At 38.3% G+C, this 17,734-nt stretch overlaps 1 protein-coding gene across 2 annotated transcripts in view; it reads left to right on the forward strand.

Annotated features, from left to right (window-relative positions):
* Positions 1–17,734, forward strand: part of EP300 (E1A binding protein p300) — an 82,831-nt gene that overhangs the window by 11,954 nt on the left and 53,143 nt on the right. For both annotated transcript variants that reach the window (XM_043562705.1, XM_043562706.1), the window contains exon 2: positions 7,101–7,738. In XM_043562705.1, the coding sequence (XP_043418640.1) occupies positions 7,101–7,738 (638 nt within the window). The remainder of the gene's footprint in view (positions 1–7,100; positions 7,739–17,734) is intronic.

Raw genomic sequence — 17,734 nt, forward strand, 5'->3', positions numbered from 1 at the left:
AGATTGAATATACACTGAAGTGAAGGAACATTTTACTAGGGGCGCCTGGGTGGCTCAGTCAGTTAAGTGCCCGACTTTGGCTCACTCAGGTCATGATCTTGCAGGCTGTGGTTCGAGCCCCACATCGGGCTCTGTGCTGACCGCTCAGAGCCTGGAGCATGCTTGGGATTCTGTGTCTCCCTCTCTCTCTGACCCTCCCTCACTCATGCTCTGTCTCTTTCCATCTCTCAAAAAAAATTAAAAGAAGCATTTTATTCCAAGTTACTTTGTATTTGAGCATCATTAAAGGTATATGGGGACTTGTCAACAAGCTATTTGGTAGAAATAGCCCAGTAATGGTGTTGATGGGTTGATAATTTTAGTAATCAGGAAATGTCTTACTGGAGATAGTGTGAGTTGATTGACTAGTTGTTTCTGATACTGTTTTGTAATATTTGCCTTAAGATAGTTTAAAAGGTAATAGAATAAATTTCAGATTTATAAATTTCTAATCCTAGAGAAAGGGGGGAATTAAGCAAATATTTACTAGCTTAGTTTAGTATCTAGAAAAGGTCATTGTCTTTTACTTTCTCATCTCCTACTTTACAACTGCACTGAACTGCTCTTACCTAGCTTGCTAAATAATCTTCTAATATCTACATTCAGTAAATTCTCTCTGAAGCATGGGCACCACTAATATTTCCTTCTTGGAACCTGGTTTCCAGGACAGTATTCCTGGTAGGTGGGCTGGGAATGTTTGGTTTCAACATCTTCTGGTGGTTAAGATCATTGTCCCTTAAATACTTGTTTATCTGATGATCCTCTTCATTGATGTCCAGTGGCATTTCTCATATCACTGAGTACTTCTCTGGATTGTCCATCCAGATAGCTGTACCTCTATATATCCTCTGAGGTTGTCTAACCCCAGAAATTTAGGAGTCATCCTTGTCTTTTTTCTCAACCCACTACCTGTAGTCCAAAAGAGTTCTTTTGTTTGGCTCCTTTGCTGCTTCTGCCCTTTCAGTACTGCTCCAGAATTAACTGCTAGTTTTTGTTATTCTCCAGCAGCAGCCTTCTAACCAGTCTCTCTGACTCTAGCTTGTCTGTCTAGTTCATTCTGCATCCTGTTTGCCTGAGTGGGCTTTAATAAATACAAATCTGTTCATATCATATTTTTGCTTAAAATTCTTCACATCAATTTTCTCTTTAGAGTAAAAATCCCAAACTCTTGTTAAAGGACCCTCTAAATTTCTTATGTTTGTTGAACATCTAAATTTTATTCTCCTGATCTGAACTAATCCTTATGAAGGGCAACTTGAGATGGGGGCCTGAGAAGATGACTTATTTGAATCTTTATTTTTTCCCTTTCCTTGAAGGGAAAGAAAGAACTTGTAGAGCTCAGTAAGTGGCATGAAATTGAGGCTGATCAATACTAATCCCAGTGTTCAGTAGGATTTCTTTAAATTGTGACAGTAAATTTTTGATAATTTTTTTCCCCCTTGCATCTTCACACATACCACTTTTAGTTTGGGACTTGCTTTTCTACTAGTTTTAGACCATGGTTTTCATTTGCTGTTTGTGACAAAGTCGTGGCTAAGGACGCGCTCTGGAAGTGATCTTGGCCCTTCCCTCTGGACAGAAGGTTCTGAAATCTTTCACCAGGCATTCAGATTCTCTATCACTTAGCCAGGGACACCAGAGTCTTCTGCGTGAGTTTACCTTTCTCAGTAAATACTTGCTAGCCCTAAAAACACAACAACAACAATAAAACTCCATGAGGGAGATAGAAGTTTTATTATCTTTTGATGGAAGAGGTAACTTGAGCTTGGTAAATGAAGTCAGCTTATAGAACTGGGTTTAAATCCAAGTATTTGGACTCCTTGAGTAGTGCAAAGTTACAGATACTAGTGATAGAACTAATGGCGTTTAGGAATCATAAATGAGAGCTTTGAGGCACAATCAAAATAGCTTAGGAATAATAATGATAGTGATATTAGATGAAATAATAGGGTCCGTTTGATTAGAGGTCAAAGTATATATGACTTTTACATAGTCTTCCACATTTAATCAGTATAGCTGTTGAAAATGTTTTACAAGTAGAGGTAAGAGAACTTTTTATAAATGACCCGGGGGTGCCTGGCTGGCTCATAGTGCGACTTATGATCTCATGGTTGTGAGTTCGAGCCCCACGTTAGTGGTAGAGATTGCTTAAAAAAAAAAAAAAAAATTTAAGTTCTAAATACCCAGTCAGATATAAATAATTATAGGATGCAATTTTAGAGTTGCTGGTCTGTGAGTATATGCTAGATCCTGTGAGAAATGTAAATATTTATTAAGTGCAACTCTGGTCCTTCAGATATTCATAGTTTGGTAGTAAGATGCACACAAGTATTTAGCCATAACAAAAGATAGAAGATAGGAAGTGCATAGTTGAGGTTGAGAGCTATCTTGGGAAACAGGAGTATTGGGATCAGTCTTTGAGTTGAAACCTGAGTAATCTCATGTAGTAGTAACTACAATTTAGGTCTGTTGAAAGTACAGGATTGCCATTAAAAAAAAGAACAGTCCTAAACTTTTATTTTCAGGTTCTACCAATGTAAACCCTCCTGTCTGGCTTCACAATGGAGTGTAACTTCGTAATGTGATGTTAAATGTTTTGCACAAACACATAACAACCACATGCAGCAAATTTGGCTGTAGTACCGGATTAAATTAAAATCCTTAGGATTCTAGGGCCTAAAGTAAGACTTCCATATTACTTTCTGTTTATTTTTTAGAGAGAGAACACTCGTGTAGGTGGGGGATGGGGGGGGAGCCAGAGAAAGAAAAAATCTTAAGCAGGCTCCATGCTCAGCGGGGATTGATCCTACTACCCTGGGTTCATGACCTGAGCCAAAATCAAGAGTTGGACACTCAACCGACTGAGCCACCCAGTCGCCCCAAGACTTCTGCATTACTGAAGTTGATTTTACTTCCATGCATTCTGTATATGTCGCTATTACCTACTTCTGAGATTGTTGAAAGGATTAGTGAAAATATACAATTACTGAAGTGCCAAGAAAAATGCTTGACACGTTGAAAGTACCTGATAAAAGTTTGCTCTCATTATTAGAAGACTGCTTTGTCTTCTAATTGGGTAATGATTCCATTGAGCAATAATAATAATAGATGAAACATTTTCATGGGATTTAATATGTGTCAGGTATTATTCTAAATACTTTACATATATTAACTCATTTAATCCTCACAAATAACCTATGAAGGTAGGTACTTTCCTGTTTTACAGAAGTGGAAACAAGGCTCTTCTGTGTATACTTGAGAATTCTCTTGTCTGGTTCTCTGAAAAGCTTTTAGGATTTTGATTGACATTGCATTGAATGTGTAATTTTTCTTGTATTATTGCTTTGGCTAGATTCTCTAGTGTTGAATTAGAAGCATTTGTCATGGTATCTTTGTTTTGTTCTGATGCTAAAGAGACTTTAGATGTTGGTCCTTTAATGCATATTTGCTCTCAGTTTTTAGGTTTTGGAAGAAGACTTTTCATCAATTTAAGGGAGTTCCCATCACTTTCTTAATCGCTGTCATTTTGGGGGGAGGTTTTTGGTGTGATTGGGCATTGAATTTTATACAGTGCTCTTCTTACAGCCATTGAGATGAATCTTACATTTTCATTCTCATTTGTTAATAATATGATGAATGGCATTTATAGATACTCTAAGCTTCTAATGCAAACCTGTCCCCCCTAGATTCCTGACATTATCCCAACTTTATCATATTACATTAAAATTTTTATTTTTATTTTTTTAGAGGGAGAGAGACCACAGGTCGGGAAACGGGGGCAGAGAGAGAGGGAGGGAGGGAGGGAATCTTCAGCAGGTTCTACCCTCAGCGCAGAGCCCAGCATAGTGTCCTAATCCATGACCCTGGGATCATGACCTGAGCCAAAGTCAGGAGTCTGATGCTTAATTGACTAGCCACCCAGGCACCCCTCATTAAATTACATTTTAAAGACGTTAATTAATTTGATTTGTCTGTGTGGTTTTTGTTTTTTGTTGTTGGACTCTTCTATGTTCATGATTTTCTTTTCTTATACTGGCCATGAATGATTTATAGAGTATTCTATTTTATAGAAGTATTTGTAAACGGTTGAATTGTCTTTTACTTGAAAGTTCAGTAGGACATGGGGGTGAAAACATTTAGAACTCATGTTTTCTTTATGGGAAGATTAACCAATGATTAAGACAGACTGTTTCTTTAATAGTAATAGGATTATTCAGGCTATGTCTCTTTTAAACTAATTTAAATGGAAAATTTCAACTTAATAGAATAGTGTAAAGGAACTCCCCTATGCCTTTTCCTTTAAGTTACTGATATTTTTGCACACACATACATACTCCCTCTTTTCTTTTTTTGCTGAAGTGTTTTATACCAAATCCTAGACCAGTCATTTCACCAGAAATACTTCAATATGTATCTCTTAGTTAGAAGGATTTGTTTTAACACAGTAACTATGCTGTTATCACACCCAACAAAATTGATGATTTATTATTACCGACAACTCAGCCATATTTTATTTTCCTGATTTTCTTCTTAAAATGTGTGGGTTTTTTGTTTGTTTTTTTTTTTGCTTGTTTGTTTTTACATTTGGTTCGCAGGATCCAAATAAGTTATATCTAGTTGCTGGATCTGGTATTTTTCCTTTTGTGTCATTGATTGGTTGCAGAAACTGGGACATTTATCCTATATAATTTCTTTTCAATTAAGGTTTGGTGAATATTTTCTCAGGAATGTATCTATTTTTGGCCCTTGCAGTTTTTTATTACTTTTCTTCAAAGAACCAACTTCTGGGGCACCTGGGTGGCTCAGTTAAGTGTCCGACCTCAGCTCAGGGATTGTGAGTTCAAGTACCACATCGGGCTCTCTGCTGTCAACACAGACCCGACTTTGGATCCTCTGTCTCCCCTCTCTCTCTGCCGCTCTCCCTCTCAAAATTTAACATTTCAAAAAGAAAAAAAAAAAGTGCCTGGGTGGCTCAGTTGGTTGATCATCCGTCCGACTTCAGTTAGAGTCTTGATCTCGCAGCTGGCTCTGTGCCGGTAGCTTGGAGTCTGGAGCCTGCTTCTGATTCTGTATCTCCTTCTCTGTCTGCCCACCCCTGTCCCCTGCTTGAGCTCTTTCTCTCAAAAACAAACATTAAAACAAACAAACAAACAACCAACCTCTGGTTTTGTTGGTACCCTCTCAGCTGTCTGTTTTTCTCTTCCATTGATAATTGCTTTTATCTTTGATCATCTTGCTATTAATTTTTTTCTAACATAACTTGGCTACTTACTACTTTTTAGCTTTATTTTAAGTTTTGAAGTGTATTTTATTATTAATGTTTCTTTTGTGATTTCCTCTTTACCTTCCCACTACATGTATATATATACTTTAAAAATTTCTAAATGAGCACAGATCATTTTTATTTTTTCCTAAACACTATAACTACCAGGGGAAAAGTAGAATGCAAAATTGTTCGTAAAATATGTATGATCTTAGTTTTGTGAATTATGTAAATGGAAATAATGAAGGAAATATACCTATATATTAAGCAGTTGTCTTTCAGTAGTGATACATTAGGGAAGTTTTATTTGAAACCTTATTTGTATTCCAAAACACCTAAGACACATTTTGTTTTTATGATGGTGGAGCACAAAATGATTTTTCAAAAGGAAAGAATAATACTATAGAAGTCTGGACTCTGAATCATGCCCTGAGATCCTGGGGTGTGATTCAGGGCAATTAAAATAAAACCAGCTGCTTAAGTGTGTTGGGACATTAGGCAGAGAGTTGGTGTATAGGTGGTGAGACTGTCCTTCCCAGAGAGTTACAGTCTGGATGCAGCAGTGGGGTAAGGGGTCCTGATAGGAAGAGATAGCAGCGGGGGAAGAGAGAGAGACACACACACAGATAATTTCAGTGCCATGATAGGATGCTGTAAGAACAAGAAGGGCACATAGAGGAAGAGTTGTGCTTAGAAACCACGATTAATTGAACCAAGTAGGTCATTATCAAGTGGTATCTTCTCTTCAAGGGATGGACTATTTTTTGATAGTATAATCAGTTGTAGATTCAAGTATATCTAATTATTAGATACCCAATAATGCCTTGTTAATGTGAAAACTACTTAGAGAATCAAGAGGAAAGAAAATTCAAAACACCTCCTATGTATATTGAGTTAATACTGTTAGTCCACAAATCAACCAGGGACAATTTTTACTTCTCAGGGGACATTTGGTAATCTCTGGAGACATTTTTGGTTGTCACAAAATGTAAGGGGTACTCCTGGCATTGAGAGAGACCACAGATCTGCTGAGTATCTTACAATGCACAGGACAATTCCCCTTTTCCTCCACAACAAAGAGTATCCAGCCCAAAATGTTTAATAGTTCCAAGATTGAGAAACCCTGGGTTAATCCATAATTTGCATCCTCTTTTTAGTGGGGGTGGTTTGTATGTTGAAAGAGCTAGAGGCATGGTTTTTGTATCTTACTCTAGCTAGATTTTGATTAAGGAAAACTAATCTGTAGGCTGACGTCAGGTGAAAGTGAATTCATTCAGATCAAGGAATTGGTTTGTGGCAGGCACTGTGATAGGCACTGGGTAAAGAGTGGCAGACAGCCCATGTCTTCATGGAGCTCACTTTGAACGTTATGCAAATGGTGAATCTTTTGTATTCATTGTCTTTGTTATTATAACGTTAAACTTCTTTTTCATTCTGTACTTAGTTTGGTTATTTTAACCTTTTCTAAGGAATTCTAGAATATTAAACAATTATATACTTTGTTTTCATGACTATCAGTACAAACCCAGCAACTCACATAATGGGTGTTGTTCTAAGATTTAATCCTTTTTCCTTGGCCTTTAGGTACAGTTCGTAAGTGTTTAAACCAAATATTCTCTAATTTTTAAATACATACGTAACAATTTTTTTTTAGGGTAATGTGAAAAACCTCAATACAAATGGATAGTATCCCATGGAGTGAGGTTTGGAAATACTTAATGCTTACCAAGAGCAAAAACATAGAGCAATTTGTAATTTTGGTCAAACTTTAACCTTTATCTTTTTCCTTCACTTTTAGATTTTGGCTCTCTCTTTGACTTGGAGCATGACTTACCAGATGAATTAATCAACTCTACAGAATTGGGACTAACCAATGGTGGTGATATTAGTCAGCTTCAGACAAGTCTTGGCATAGTTCAAGATGCAGCCTCTAAACATAAACAACTGTCAGAATTGCTACGGTCTGGCAGTTCCCCTAACCTCAATATGGGGGTTGGTGGCCCAGGCCAAGGCATGGCCAGCCAGGCCCAACAGAACAGTCCTGGATTAGGTTTGATAAATAGCATGGTCAAAAGCCCAATGGCACAGGCAGGCTTGACTTCTCCCAACATGGGAATGGGCACTAGTGGACCAAATCAGGGTCCTACGCCATCTGCAGCAGGTATGATGAACAGTCCAGTAAATCAGCCTACCATGGGAATGAACACAGGGATGAATGCTGGCATGAATCCTGGAATGCTGAATGCAGGCAATGGACAGGGGATGATGCCCAATCAAGTCATGAACGGTTCAATTGGAGCAGGCCGAGGGCGACCTAATATGCAGTACCCAAACCCAGGCATGGGAAATGCTGGCAATTTAATGACTGAGCCACTACAGCAAGGCTCTCCTCAGATGGGAGGACAAACAGGATTGAGGGGCCCCCAGCCTCTTAAGGTAAGTACATTTTTGGTTTGTATGCACTATCAGTATGTTTTTGATTATCCCAATGATGGAGGGAGGGCTTGAGGTCAGTTATTCACTTATCTTTACTATTCATGTTTAGTCTTCTTACGTGGTGTACCATTTCCCATGGATGCCAAGGATCTACTATGTTGTGATGAATTTTTTTTTTAATTTTTTAATGTTTATTTATTTTTGAGACAGCATGAACAGGGGAGGGGCAGAGAGAGAGGGAGACACAGAATCTGAAACAGGCTCCAGGCTCTGAGCTGTCAGCACAGAGCCTGACGCGGGGCTCGAACCCACGAACTGTGAGATCATGACCTGGGCTGAAGTCAGACGCTTAACCGACTGAGCCACCCAGGTGCCCCATGTTGTCATGAATTTTATGAAGCTCTTACATTAATTTTAAGTAAAACAATTATTTACAGCTCAAGGGTATTGTATAATAATACTTCAGTTCTAAATGATTGTTAGCTAATTCCTGTTTTCTCAATATTAGAATAAATATTAGAATATTTTCACAAATACCAGAATATTTTCATATCCTTTCTTTTTAATTTTTTTTAAGTTTTATTTTATTTTGAGAGAGAGAGAGAGCATGAGCAGAGTAGGGGCACAAAGAGAGAGGGAAAGAATCCCAAGCAGGCCCCATGCTGTCTGTGCAGAGCCAGACCTGGGGCTTGAACCTACAAACAGATCATGACCTGAGATGAAACTGAGTCAGACGCTTAACCGACTGAGCCACCCTGGTACCCTGTGTTTTCATCTCATTTCTAAGCCTGCTTTAGCCCACATAGTCTCCTTATATAGTTTGGGGCTGCTTTGGTGGCTCAGTTGATTAAGCAGTTGACTCTTGATTTTGGCTCAGGTCATAATCTCTGGGTCGTGAGATCAAGCCCCTTGTAGGGTTCTGCTCTGAGTGTGGAGCCTGCTTAAGATTCTTTGTCCCTTCCCCGTGTGCACATGCTCTCAAAAAACCAACTAACCAAGCAAATAAATAAAAATACAGTTTTGAGCCAGCTGGCTTTATATTGTCTTCAGATAGACATCACTTATTTCTACTACTTTGAATGTCCTTGGTTTTCAAGAGATACCCTAAAAGATTTATTAAATGTTATTTTTCCTTGTTAGTTGATGGATGTTAAGGTGCATTAGTTTACTGTGAAGCCTCAACTGACATTCCAGGTGTCCAGTTAACCTGATTTTGGTCATTGTTTGAAAGGGTTTTCTTTAAAAAGCCTACTTTTTTTTTTTTTTTTTTTAGCTTTATTAAGTAGAGCAGGCTAAATACATTTTGTAAAACTTTTTAAATGTGTTCTTTATATATAGAATTTATATAAGCATATATTTGTTGTTTATTCCTTCATATTGTTCCTGCATTTTTATTTATTTTTTCTTGAAGTGGTATCACACTACAGTTGCCAGCACCTGGTATGTGGCTGGTAAATAGTTGTTGAATGAAAGAGATGGTTTTGCTTGGAAGGGGATATTGGGGATAGGCAAGATTTTCACAAGGAGTTGGGAGCAAGCTTTCACTGTAAAAGGAATAACTGAGCAAGCATTGGGACTTCTGTGTTCCTGAAAATTGTGATGAGATGAGAGAGAGTTCAGGGGTGAATTGGGAATGGGGAGACTGAGGTCATGTTAGATATGTGAAAGCCCCCCCCCCCTTTTTTTTTTTGCTATACAGTACAGAATACTGACCTCTTAGGGAAATTCCTACCTCCTCTGTAGATTATCCCTTTTTGATGCTTTCATGTTGCTGTGTCGATATGGTTTACTTAGAGTATTTGGAGTGAAAACCAGAAGCAAGAAGGTAAAATGTTTATTAGATACCTCTTCTAGGTTCTAGAACATAGTTGTGAGGAGTCCTTACCCTCCATTATTGTTATACTCCAGTGGGGAGAGGTGGTGTGACAGACTAAACCTTCACTGATTGATCAAATATTTACTGCATCCCAGCTTTGGTGCTCCACATAGAGCCGTGATTAAACTTACTTCATAGATCTTACTTTTTTATTAGTGTGTACGTAAGTTGTAAGTTTATAGTATTCTAAGTATTGCTATGAAGAAAAATTTAAAAAGGAAGGTCTCAGGGGCTCCTGGCTGCCTCAGTCCATAGAACGTGCAACTCTTTTTTTTTTTTTTTTTTTAATTTTATTTATTTTTGAGAGAGAGAGAGAGAGAGAGAGAAACCGAGCCCGAGTTGGGGAGGGGTGGAGAGAGAGGGAGACACAGAATGTGAAGTAGGCTCCAGGCTCTCAGCTGTCAGCACAGAGCCTAAAGCCGGGCTTGAACTCAAGAACTGTGAGATCATGACCTGAGCCGAAGTTGGACACTTAACTGAGCCACCTAGGCTCCCAGAACGTGCATCTTGATCTCGGGGTTGTAAGTTCGAGCCCCACTTTGGGTGTATAGATGAGTTAAAAATAAAATCTTTAGAAGCAAAGAAAAAAATGGAAAGACTCATTGGGATTGGGGCACTATTCTATTTATAATCTAAATCACAATTTCTTACATCAGCATTGTTTCAGGGACTGGATATATAGCAGTGTACAAAAGAGACAAAAATTCCTGTCCTTGTGGAGCTTCTGTTTTCCTGGGGTGGAGGAATTGAAATATAAAAATTCTATTATTAAAATATTTTGTTATTTAAATGAGCCCCATCTAGTTACCTGGGTGGCTCAGTGGCTTAGGCATCCAACTTTTGATCTCAGCTCAGGTCTTGATCTTAGGGTTGTGAGTTCAACCCCCATGCTGGACTCTGTGCTGAGCATAAAGCCTACTTAAAACAGTGATAATAATAGGGGCACCTGGGTGGCTCAGTCACTTGAGCATCCAACTCTTGATTTCAGCTCAGGTCTTGATCCCAGGATTGCGGGATCAAGCCCATGTGGGGCTCTGCTGTATGTGGAGCCTGCTTAAGATTCTCTCTCTTTCTCCCTCTGCTGCTCTCCTCCGCTCCCTCTCTCACGCACTCTCTCCCTCTTAGCAAGTATTTAAAAACCAATAATAATTAAATAAATGAATCGCACTTATATTTTGTAAGTTGATATTTGTCAAGCACTTAGCGCAGTGCATAAGAACCCTAAATGTTTATTTAGCAAATGAGTTTTGGGGAATTGTGGAGGTTTAGGATGAGATACCCAGTTAATGTATAGATTAGTATACAAGTATAATATAAAATGTACTTTTATAAAATGAGTTTTCTCTTTATGGTAGGAAAAAAGCCCTTTTCTATATTTTCCTATTGAAGATTAAAATAAATGCAAGTCAAGGCATTAAAATTGGTTAGCAATTCCCCTTCCATGGGACCAGGTCCTAAAATTACCTCAAAGGGTCAATTATATTCATTACATTTCTTCCAAAATTCCTAAGAGTTCCAGTGATATTTAAGAATCAGGAATTAAGGAGGCTTTCAGTGAGACTTGAAGATTTGAACCCTGTTGGCAAATGGCAGTGGTTTTTTTATACAGTTCTTTTTATGGATGAATCTGTGGTTCAGAGTGTGCAGGCAGGTTGTGACATTACTACTTACAACATTCTTCCAAAAATTTGGCAAACTGGTTTATGGAAGGAAACTTGGATCATACACCTTTTTAACGTAGCCTTTGATTTTGCAGTTAGCATAAAATAAAGACAAATGTTGTCAGGAGGGTTCAGTGAGGGGCAGAATAGTGCACACTTTTTTTTGAACCATACAACCTGGATTAGAATCTGGGCTGTTAACATAAGCATCCTCCTCTTCTGCTGCATTTTGGCAAAGCTTGGTTAAGTCATTTCACTCTCTAATAATTTCACAAAACTATATCTGCCTCCTCAAAAATGCTGGTGACAAAAGAAGTAAACTTTGAGTATCTTTTCCCTAATAGCTACCTTCTGTGTATGAAGAAAGATGAAGTTAATAAAAGCATCATAGTTAATGGTGTGGACTATGGAGCTTTACTGCCTGTGTTAAAAATGAACTCAGTCACTCACAGAGTAAGCTATATTACCATGGGCAAGTTGCTTATTGTACTTCAGTTTTCCCACCTATAGAACGGAAATAATAAGAGTGAATGTAACCTACCTCATGGGATTGTCGGGGAACTATAAACGATTAGTAGAAGTAAGCCCTTTGTGAAGGGTATGTAGTAAGGACGTACTTGTAGAGTGGTAATAGTGGTGTAGCAAGTGCTTTAGTATTATTGTAGTTTCCATTTTGTGATGTTCTTTTTTTTTTTTTTTTAATTTTTTTTTTAAACGTTTATTTATTTTTGAGACAGAGAGAGACAGAGCATGAACGGGGGAGGGTCAGAGAGAGAGGGAGACACAGAATCTGAAACAGGCTCCAGGCTCTGAGCAGTCAGCACAGAGCCCGACACGGGGCTCGAACTCACGGACCGCGAGATCGTGACCTGAGCCGTAGTCGGACGCTTAACCGACTGAGCCACCCAGGCGCCCCTAGTGATGTTCTTAAAAACATTTTTGTGGGGGGGGGGGGGGAATCAAATCGAGATCATGTAATCTTGTAATGGAGAAGCTGTAATCTTCTAGAGACGTAGAATCTTGTAATCATGTAATCGAGAAGCTGTAATCTTCTAGAGACGTAGCTCTATTAGATTATAGAGCTATAGATTAAGATTATAGACGGCTATAAGGGGAGATGAAACAACCCCATGGAATGGCTGTTGGCTGGAGGATATGGGAATGCCCACCAGTAGAGACTTCAGGGGATTAATATTCTATAAATTTGACAGAAAATTAACTTTCTTTGGAAATGAGGACTTTTTATTCAGGAAGTGTTCATTAACATTCTGGAGGGGTTTGTTTTTGGTTTTGGTTTTTTTCCCTTAGAAAATTAAAAAAAAAAAAAAAAAAAACCTGTTCTGTGAAAGCACTTGTTACAGTTAAAGAGACAAGATCCAGAATATTATCAAATAGCAACATCAGACAGTATAATTGTACCTAAATTAATGTTAGGCTCCAAAAGCTAAGGAGCTACTACTGAATGTTAATAGGTATTTAATATGTGTTAGGGTCATTAATTCCTAACATCAACCCTATGATTTTATTCCCATCATACAGGTTAGGAGACAAATCAGGGAGTGGGTATTACAGAAAACTCTTGTCTTTCTGAAGTAAAAGTGCGTGTTATTTATCACTGTAGTATAACGTCATTCTATTATTAACGATTCCTGTATTGATAAAACATCCACAGCTAAAAACAGTTATGATGCTTTTATGTTTCTTACAGCAGCAGTCACTTCCTCACTTGCTTGTAACCTTACATAGGGGTGATCATTGCTAGACTAAGACATGTGAGAGCGGGAACCATACCTGTTTTCTCTAATTCTGCCTTAGTGATACAGACACAGCCTTGGAGCATCTTTATATGTACTACTTTTAGTTCTTATTCTGTAGTCCTAGATCTGGGAGATGACAAATCCTACCCTCCTTTACTGTGACTCTGGTTACCTCATATGCTATGAAGACTTATGTGTTACTTGCTATCTGGATAGATTCATAGCCAAAATTTATATGCTTTGTGACTAATGAAATTCGTATTTTAAAACAACAACTCTGAACTTCATTTAAATGAATATTAGCCTTGGGACGCCTAGGTGGCTCAGTCTGTTGAGCGTCTGACTTCAGCTCAGGCCATGATCTTGAAGTCCCATGAGTTTAAGCCCCACATCAGGCTCTGTGCTGACAGCTCAGAGCCTGGAGCCTGCTTCAGATTCTGTCTCCCTACCTCTGTGCCCCTCCCCTGCTCACGCTCTGTCTCTCTGTGTCTCAAAAATAAATAAAAACATTTAAAAAAAATTTTTTTAAATGAGTATTAGCCTTGGGAATAACTCCCCTTTTCTTTCTTTTCTCTTCAAAAAAAATTTGGGGTGGGGGTGGTGTGCCTGGCTGGCTCAGAAGAGCGCGCAACTTGATCTTGGGGTCATGAGTTCAAGCCCCACATTGGGTATAGAGATGACTTAAATAAATAAAAAACTTAAATTTAAAAAAAATTTTTGAGGCGGTAGGAGCAGTAATGTCATTTTTGGAGCTCTTCTTTTAAATTAAGATCAGGCTGTGATGGTTTTTGGCATATGATATTAAAGAGTATTTAACCTATGAAGTTTTAAAGTAAGAGCAGTGATTGAACTTGGATTGGCAAGGAATGAAGCAGGTAGGAAGGACCAGTTGGGCAGCGCGTATTAAGCGTAAGTCAAGGAATAAGAATCCACGTTGAGAGAAAGATTGTCTTAAATACTGTAGTCTGATGAGTTTTAGAAACCCAAATTTACAATCTAAATGGATACAGTTTTAGGTATGCAGTATCAGTTAAACTAAGGTATTGGTATAAGAATAATGGGAAGAAATAAAGAAAAATAATGTTTAGGATTTGGTGTAGGTTCTGAGAGATCCCTAGTCCTCCTTGTTTATCATTGTACCCTCAGTGATTAACTTGATGTCTGGCATATAACTTGTATACAGGTACATAACATGGGCATTTATCAACTCCAGTAGATAGTAGGAAATGTTTGAATGTAGTTCAATTTTGTTTTTATTATTTGATGAATTTTGGAGTCACCTGCATGGTATTTATTGGTTTGTGTTACTGTGGTGCCTGCAAGTCTTATTAAAGGAGTTTTTCCCCCTATATTAAATATTTCCAAATAGCTATATTCTTTATATGAGGTACCACTTTTTATTTTTCCTATTTATTTGCCAGTAATTGCCGCTCTCAGGTATCTTTTTGTACTCCTGTGCTCTGTACGTTTCTGCTTTTAATATACTGAAAATTTAGAAACAACCTGTAGAGTGAGATTTTTTTTTTTTTTTAAAGAGAGAAAAGCTAATCTTACCCTGAGGTGCTTTTTGTTCTAGTTGCCCAGAGCTGTTATAGCTAGCTTCCTGGTCTCCTGGTCCTCTACGTTTTGAGTTTAGTTATCTGTATCCTTGTGATGCAGGTAGGTGGTGTAGTAGTTGGACACCTGGATCACATTAGGTATAGAGAAGGGGAACAAGATCAAATAATGAACTACAGTGTAGCAGAAATTAGGTACAGTATATTCCCTTCCTGTTATATTTGGTGGGGGAGTACTGGAGGTTGGGGAGAGTGAAAGGGTAAGGATAGGGAGATTGGTTGTATTTTATCTAACACTGGCAGAACTCTGATGAAGATGGCAAAACCAAAAAAGACTGAGAGCCTTTGTTGGTCAGGGTGTCGAGAAGTGTCAGGAATGAATTGCTGCCAGCTGACCAGTAGTCAGTACAGTCTCTCTATTTGAGGCCATAGTCCACTTTGGAGTTCCTAGCTAAGGCATCGTGATTGAGAAAGTAAGCAATGTCAGGAACTGGTTGAAACTCAGTTGGTGTGAGCAGGTAAGGCAGTGTCTGTGTGAACAAACATGAAGGACCAGATTCTCCTCTGATCTATTTGAGTAGAGACATACTTATTAAGAGACCTCAAAACAGCCTGCAGATCCCAGTATTTTATTTATTTATGTAAATAATGGACTCCTAAAAGCTTAATTTATTGTCTGTTGGTCTTTTATGGTCTGTCTTGCAGATTCTGTGTTAGAATGGCTTTCGTTTTATGTCTATCATGAATTTCCACGCTAATAGGAAACACAGTTAAGTGAACTGTAACTCTCCCAGATACAGGCTCGTGTATTATTGGAACTATAGTAGTATGAATGTTAGTACTGGAAAAGCATCTGTAGCCCCCACACCTGCAGCCACACATGAAACTACCAAAAGAAACCTGAACTTGGGTTTAAACCTGTTTCTGTATTTGATCGTCCCTACAGTCTTATTGGCCAGATTCACTTAAGAAATTCCAGTTATTGAAGACTCAAGCAGTAAGTTTTTTACTCTGGATGCTTCCCATTCAGGCTGCTCCAAACCTTGCCACTTCTTTCAGGCTCAATTCCTGAGTTACTGAACTCCATCCTAGTCTCTGATCTCATCTGGAAACTGTAAATGTTCTCAAATTTTTCTTTATTTTGCCTCTTCACTATAGGCAAACCTTGGAACTGATAAAGATGTCATATTCGTATACATTTGCCAGAGAATAGGTACTGCATATGGTTGAAAGAACAGTTTTACTTACAGGGGCTTATGTGTTTATTTTATGACTTTTATATTTCTGTTTTCCTGAGTCAAGGGGCTCCTTTTGTTGATCAGATTTAGGACAATGGGGTTACAAAGAGAAATGAACTGAGTTCTTTCCCCTACTTTGCAGAGTCTTGGGGGATAGAAGAGGCAGGCATTTTATTTTATCATCTGTGTTGTATTATAAATAAAGGCACAAACATTTATGTCAGGGTAGAAAAAGAGTTCTTTAGCTCTCTAGGACTATAGACAGATGTTTCATAGAGATGGTAGCTTTTGAAATGTATCTTTAAGTAAGGCAACAAAAAGAAAAATTGGACTGCCTCTTTGTGAACTTAGTATTTTATTTCTTTTACAGGTTATCATTCAGGAGTCAAACAGGAAGGGAGGGTGTGCCACTGTCTAGTTATAGGGAAAAGGAAAATCTTTAAGGCAAATGCTAGAGATTCAAGAAGCAAGCTGCTCCTCAGATTTGCAAGTTAGTTGGTACAGGATATAGTAGGACACCATGGATAGATAGGCCTCATGGAGATCATGAAGGGTCTGGGTAGAAAATAGAATAGACAGAAGGCGAGGAAACCTGTTGGACACAATCTACAAGCTGTGATTGAGGGGCTTGAATTAAGACAGTGACAGTGGACTGGGAGCAATTGTAGGGGTGTGTGTGTGTGTGTTTAGAGATGGAATTTGAAGGCTCCTCTGATAGAATTGGATCTAGCTGAGAGGGATGAAAATCTAGTATGACTCCTTTTAATTGGGCAGTAGCGGTAGTTTCCCTAGTTTTCTGAGAGCTTTGCTATATGTTTTATAGTAGGTGGTGTTTGACTTACAGTGGTTTCTTATGGAAGGATTGTAAGTTTTATCATTGCTATCTGTAAAACATTTGGCTTCTGAATAATGAATACTCTGTTCTTTAATAACTGTCCAGCACTCCAGGTTGACTTTCATAAATACAGACAAAAACCTCCTTTCTTAAGTATATAGGGGTTACAAAGAAATTTAAATTACTTCAAGATCCAAGCAGGTATTTTAATGAATAAAGCAGCTAGGTTTTTTAAATTTATTTTTTTATTCTTTTTGAGGGAGAGCATGCGAGCTGGGGAGAGCAGCAGAGGGTGAGGGTGAGAGAGAATCTTAAGCAGGCTCCACGCTCAGCATGGAGTCCAGTGCAGGGCTTGATCCCACTATCCTGGGGTTGTGACCTACGCCAAAATTAGGAGTCAGACACATAACCCCCTGAGCCACCCAGGCGCCTCAAACCTGCTAGGTTTAAGACAGCAAGGAATGATATGGACTCTGAAGTTTACATGTTCTGTCTAAAGGATTCAGATTCAGAAAGTTTCAAAATCACTCTGCCGCTTTCTTCCTAAATGAAAAATATCCCCTGAACTATCAGTTTGCTACCTTTTATGTAAACAAAATGCTGGAATAAGCATTCAGATGCTTTTCACATATCAAACTCTCTAACAAATTTAGGGATTAGGTCATTTATTGAGTTGAATTTATTAAGTCATATATTGTACATTAAATAAAAATATATTTAATGCATTAAAAGTGAAGATGAATGGCAAACCTTAGCAGATACAGATTAATGAAAATGCTTATAAAAATTTCTAAAACACATTTATATCAAGTATTTACAGAAAATAGCTGTAAATTTACTCTACCTGAGCTGAGGCTCCTCAATTTTGAAAGTGAGTATTTTCATGAACATACTTCTCTAGTCTTATTTATAATGGTAGAGGATTTCCTTTAAAATTGTTTTTATAAATTAGGAAGTGGAAAAGGAAAGAGGGGCACCTCGGTGGCTCAGTCAGTTAAGCATCTGACTGAGGCTCAGGTCATGATCTCATAGTTCGTGGGTTCGAGCCCTGTGTTGCGCTCTGGGCTGACAGC

The sequence above is a fragment of the Prionailurus bengalensis genome, chromosome B4 (assembly GCF_016509475.1).
Source record: "Prionailurus bengalensis isolate Pbe53 chromosome B4, Fcat_Pben_1.1_paternal_pri, whole genome shotgun sequence".
Lineage (NCBI taxonomy): Eukaryota > Metazoa > Chordata > Mammalia > Carnivora > Felidae > Prionailurus > Prionailurus bengalensis.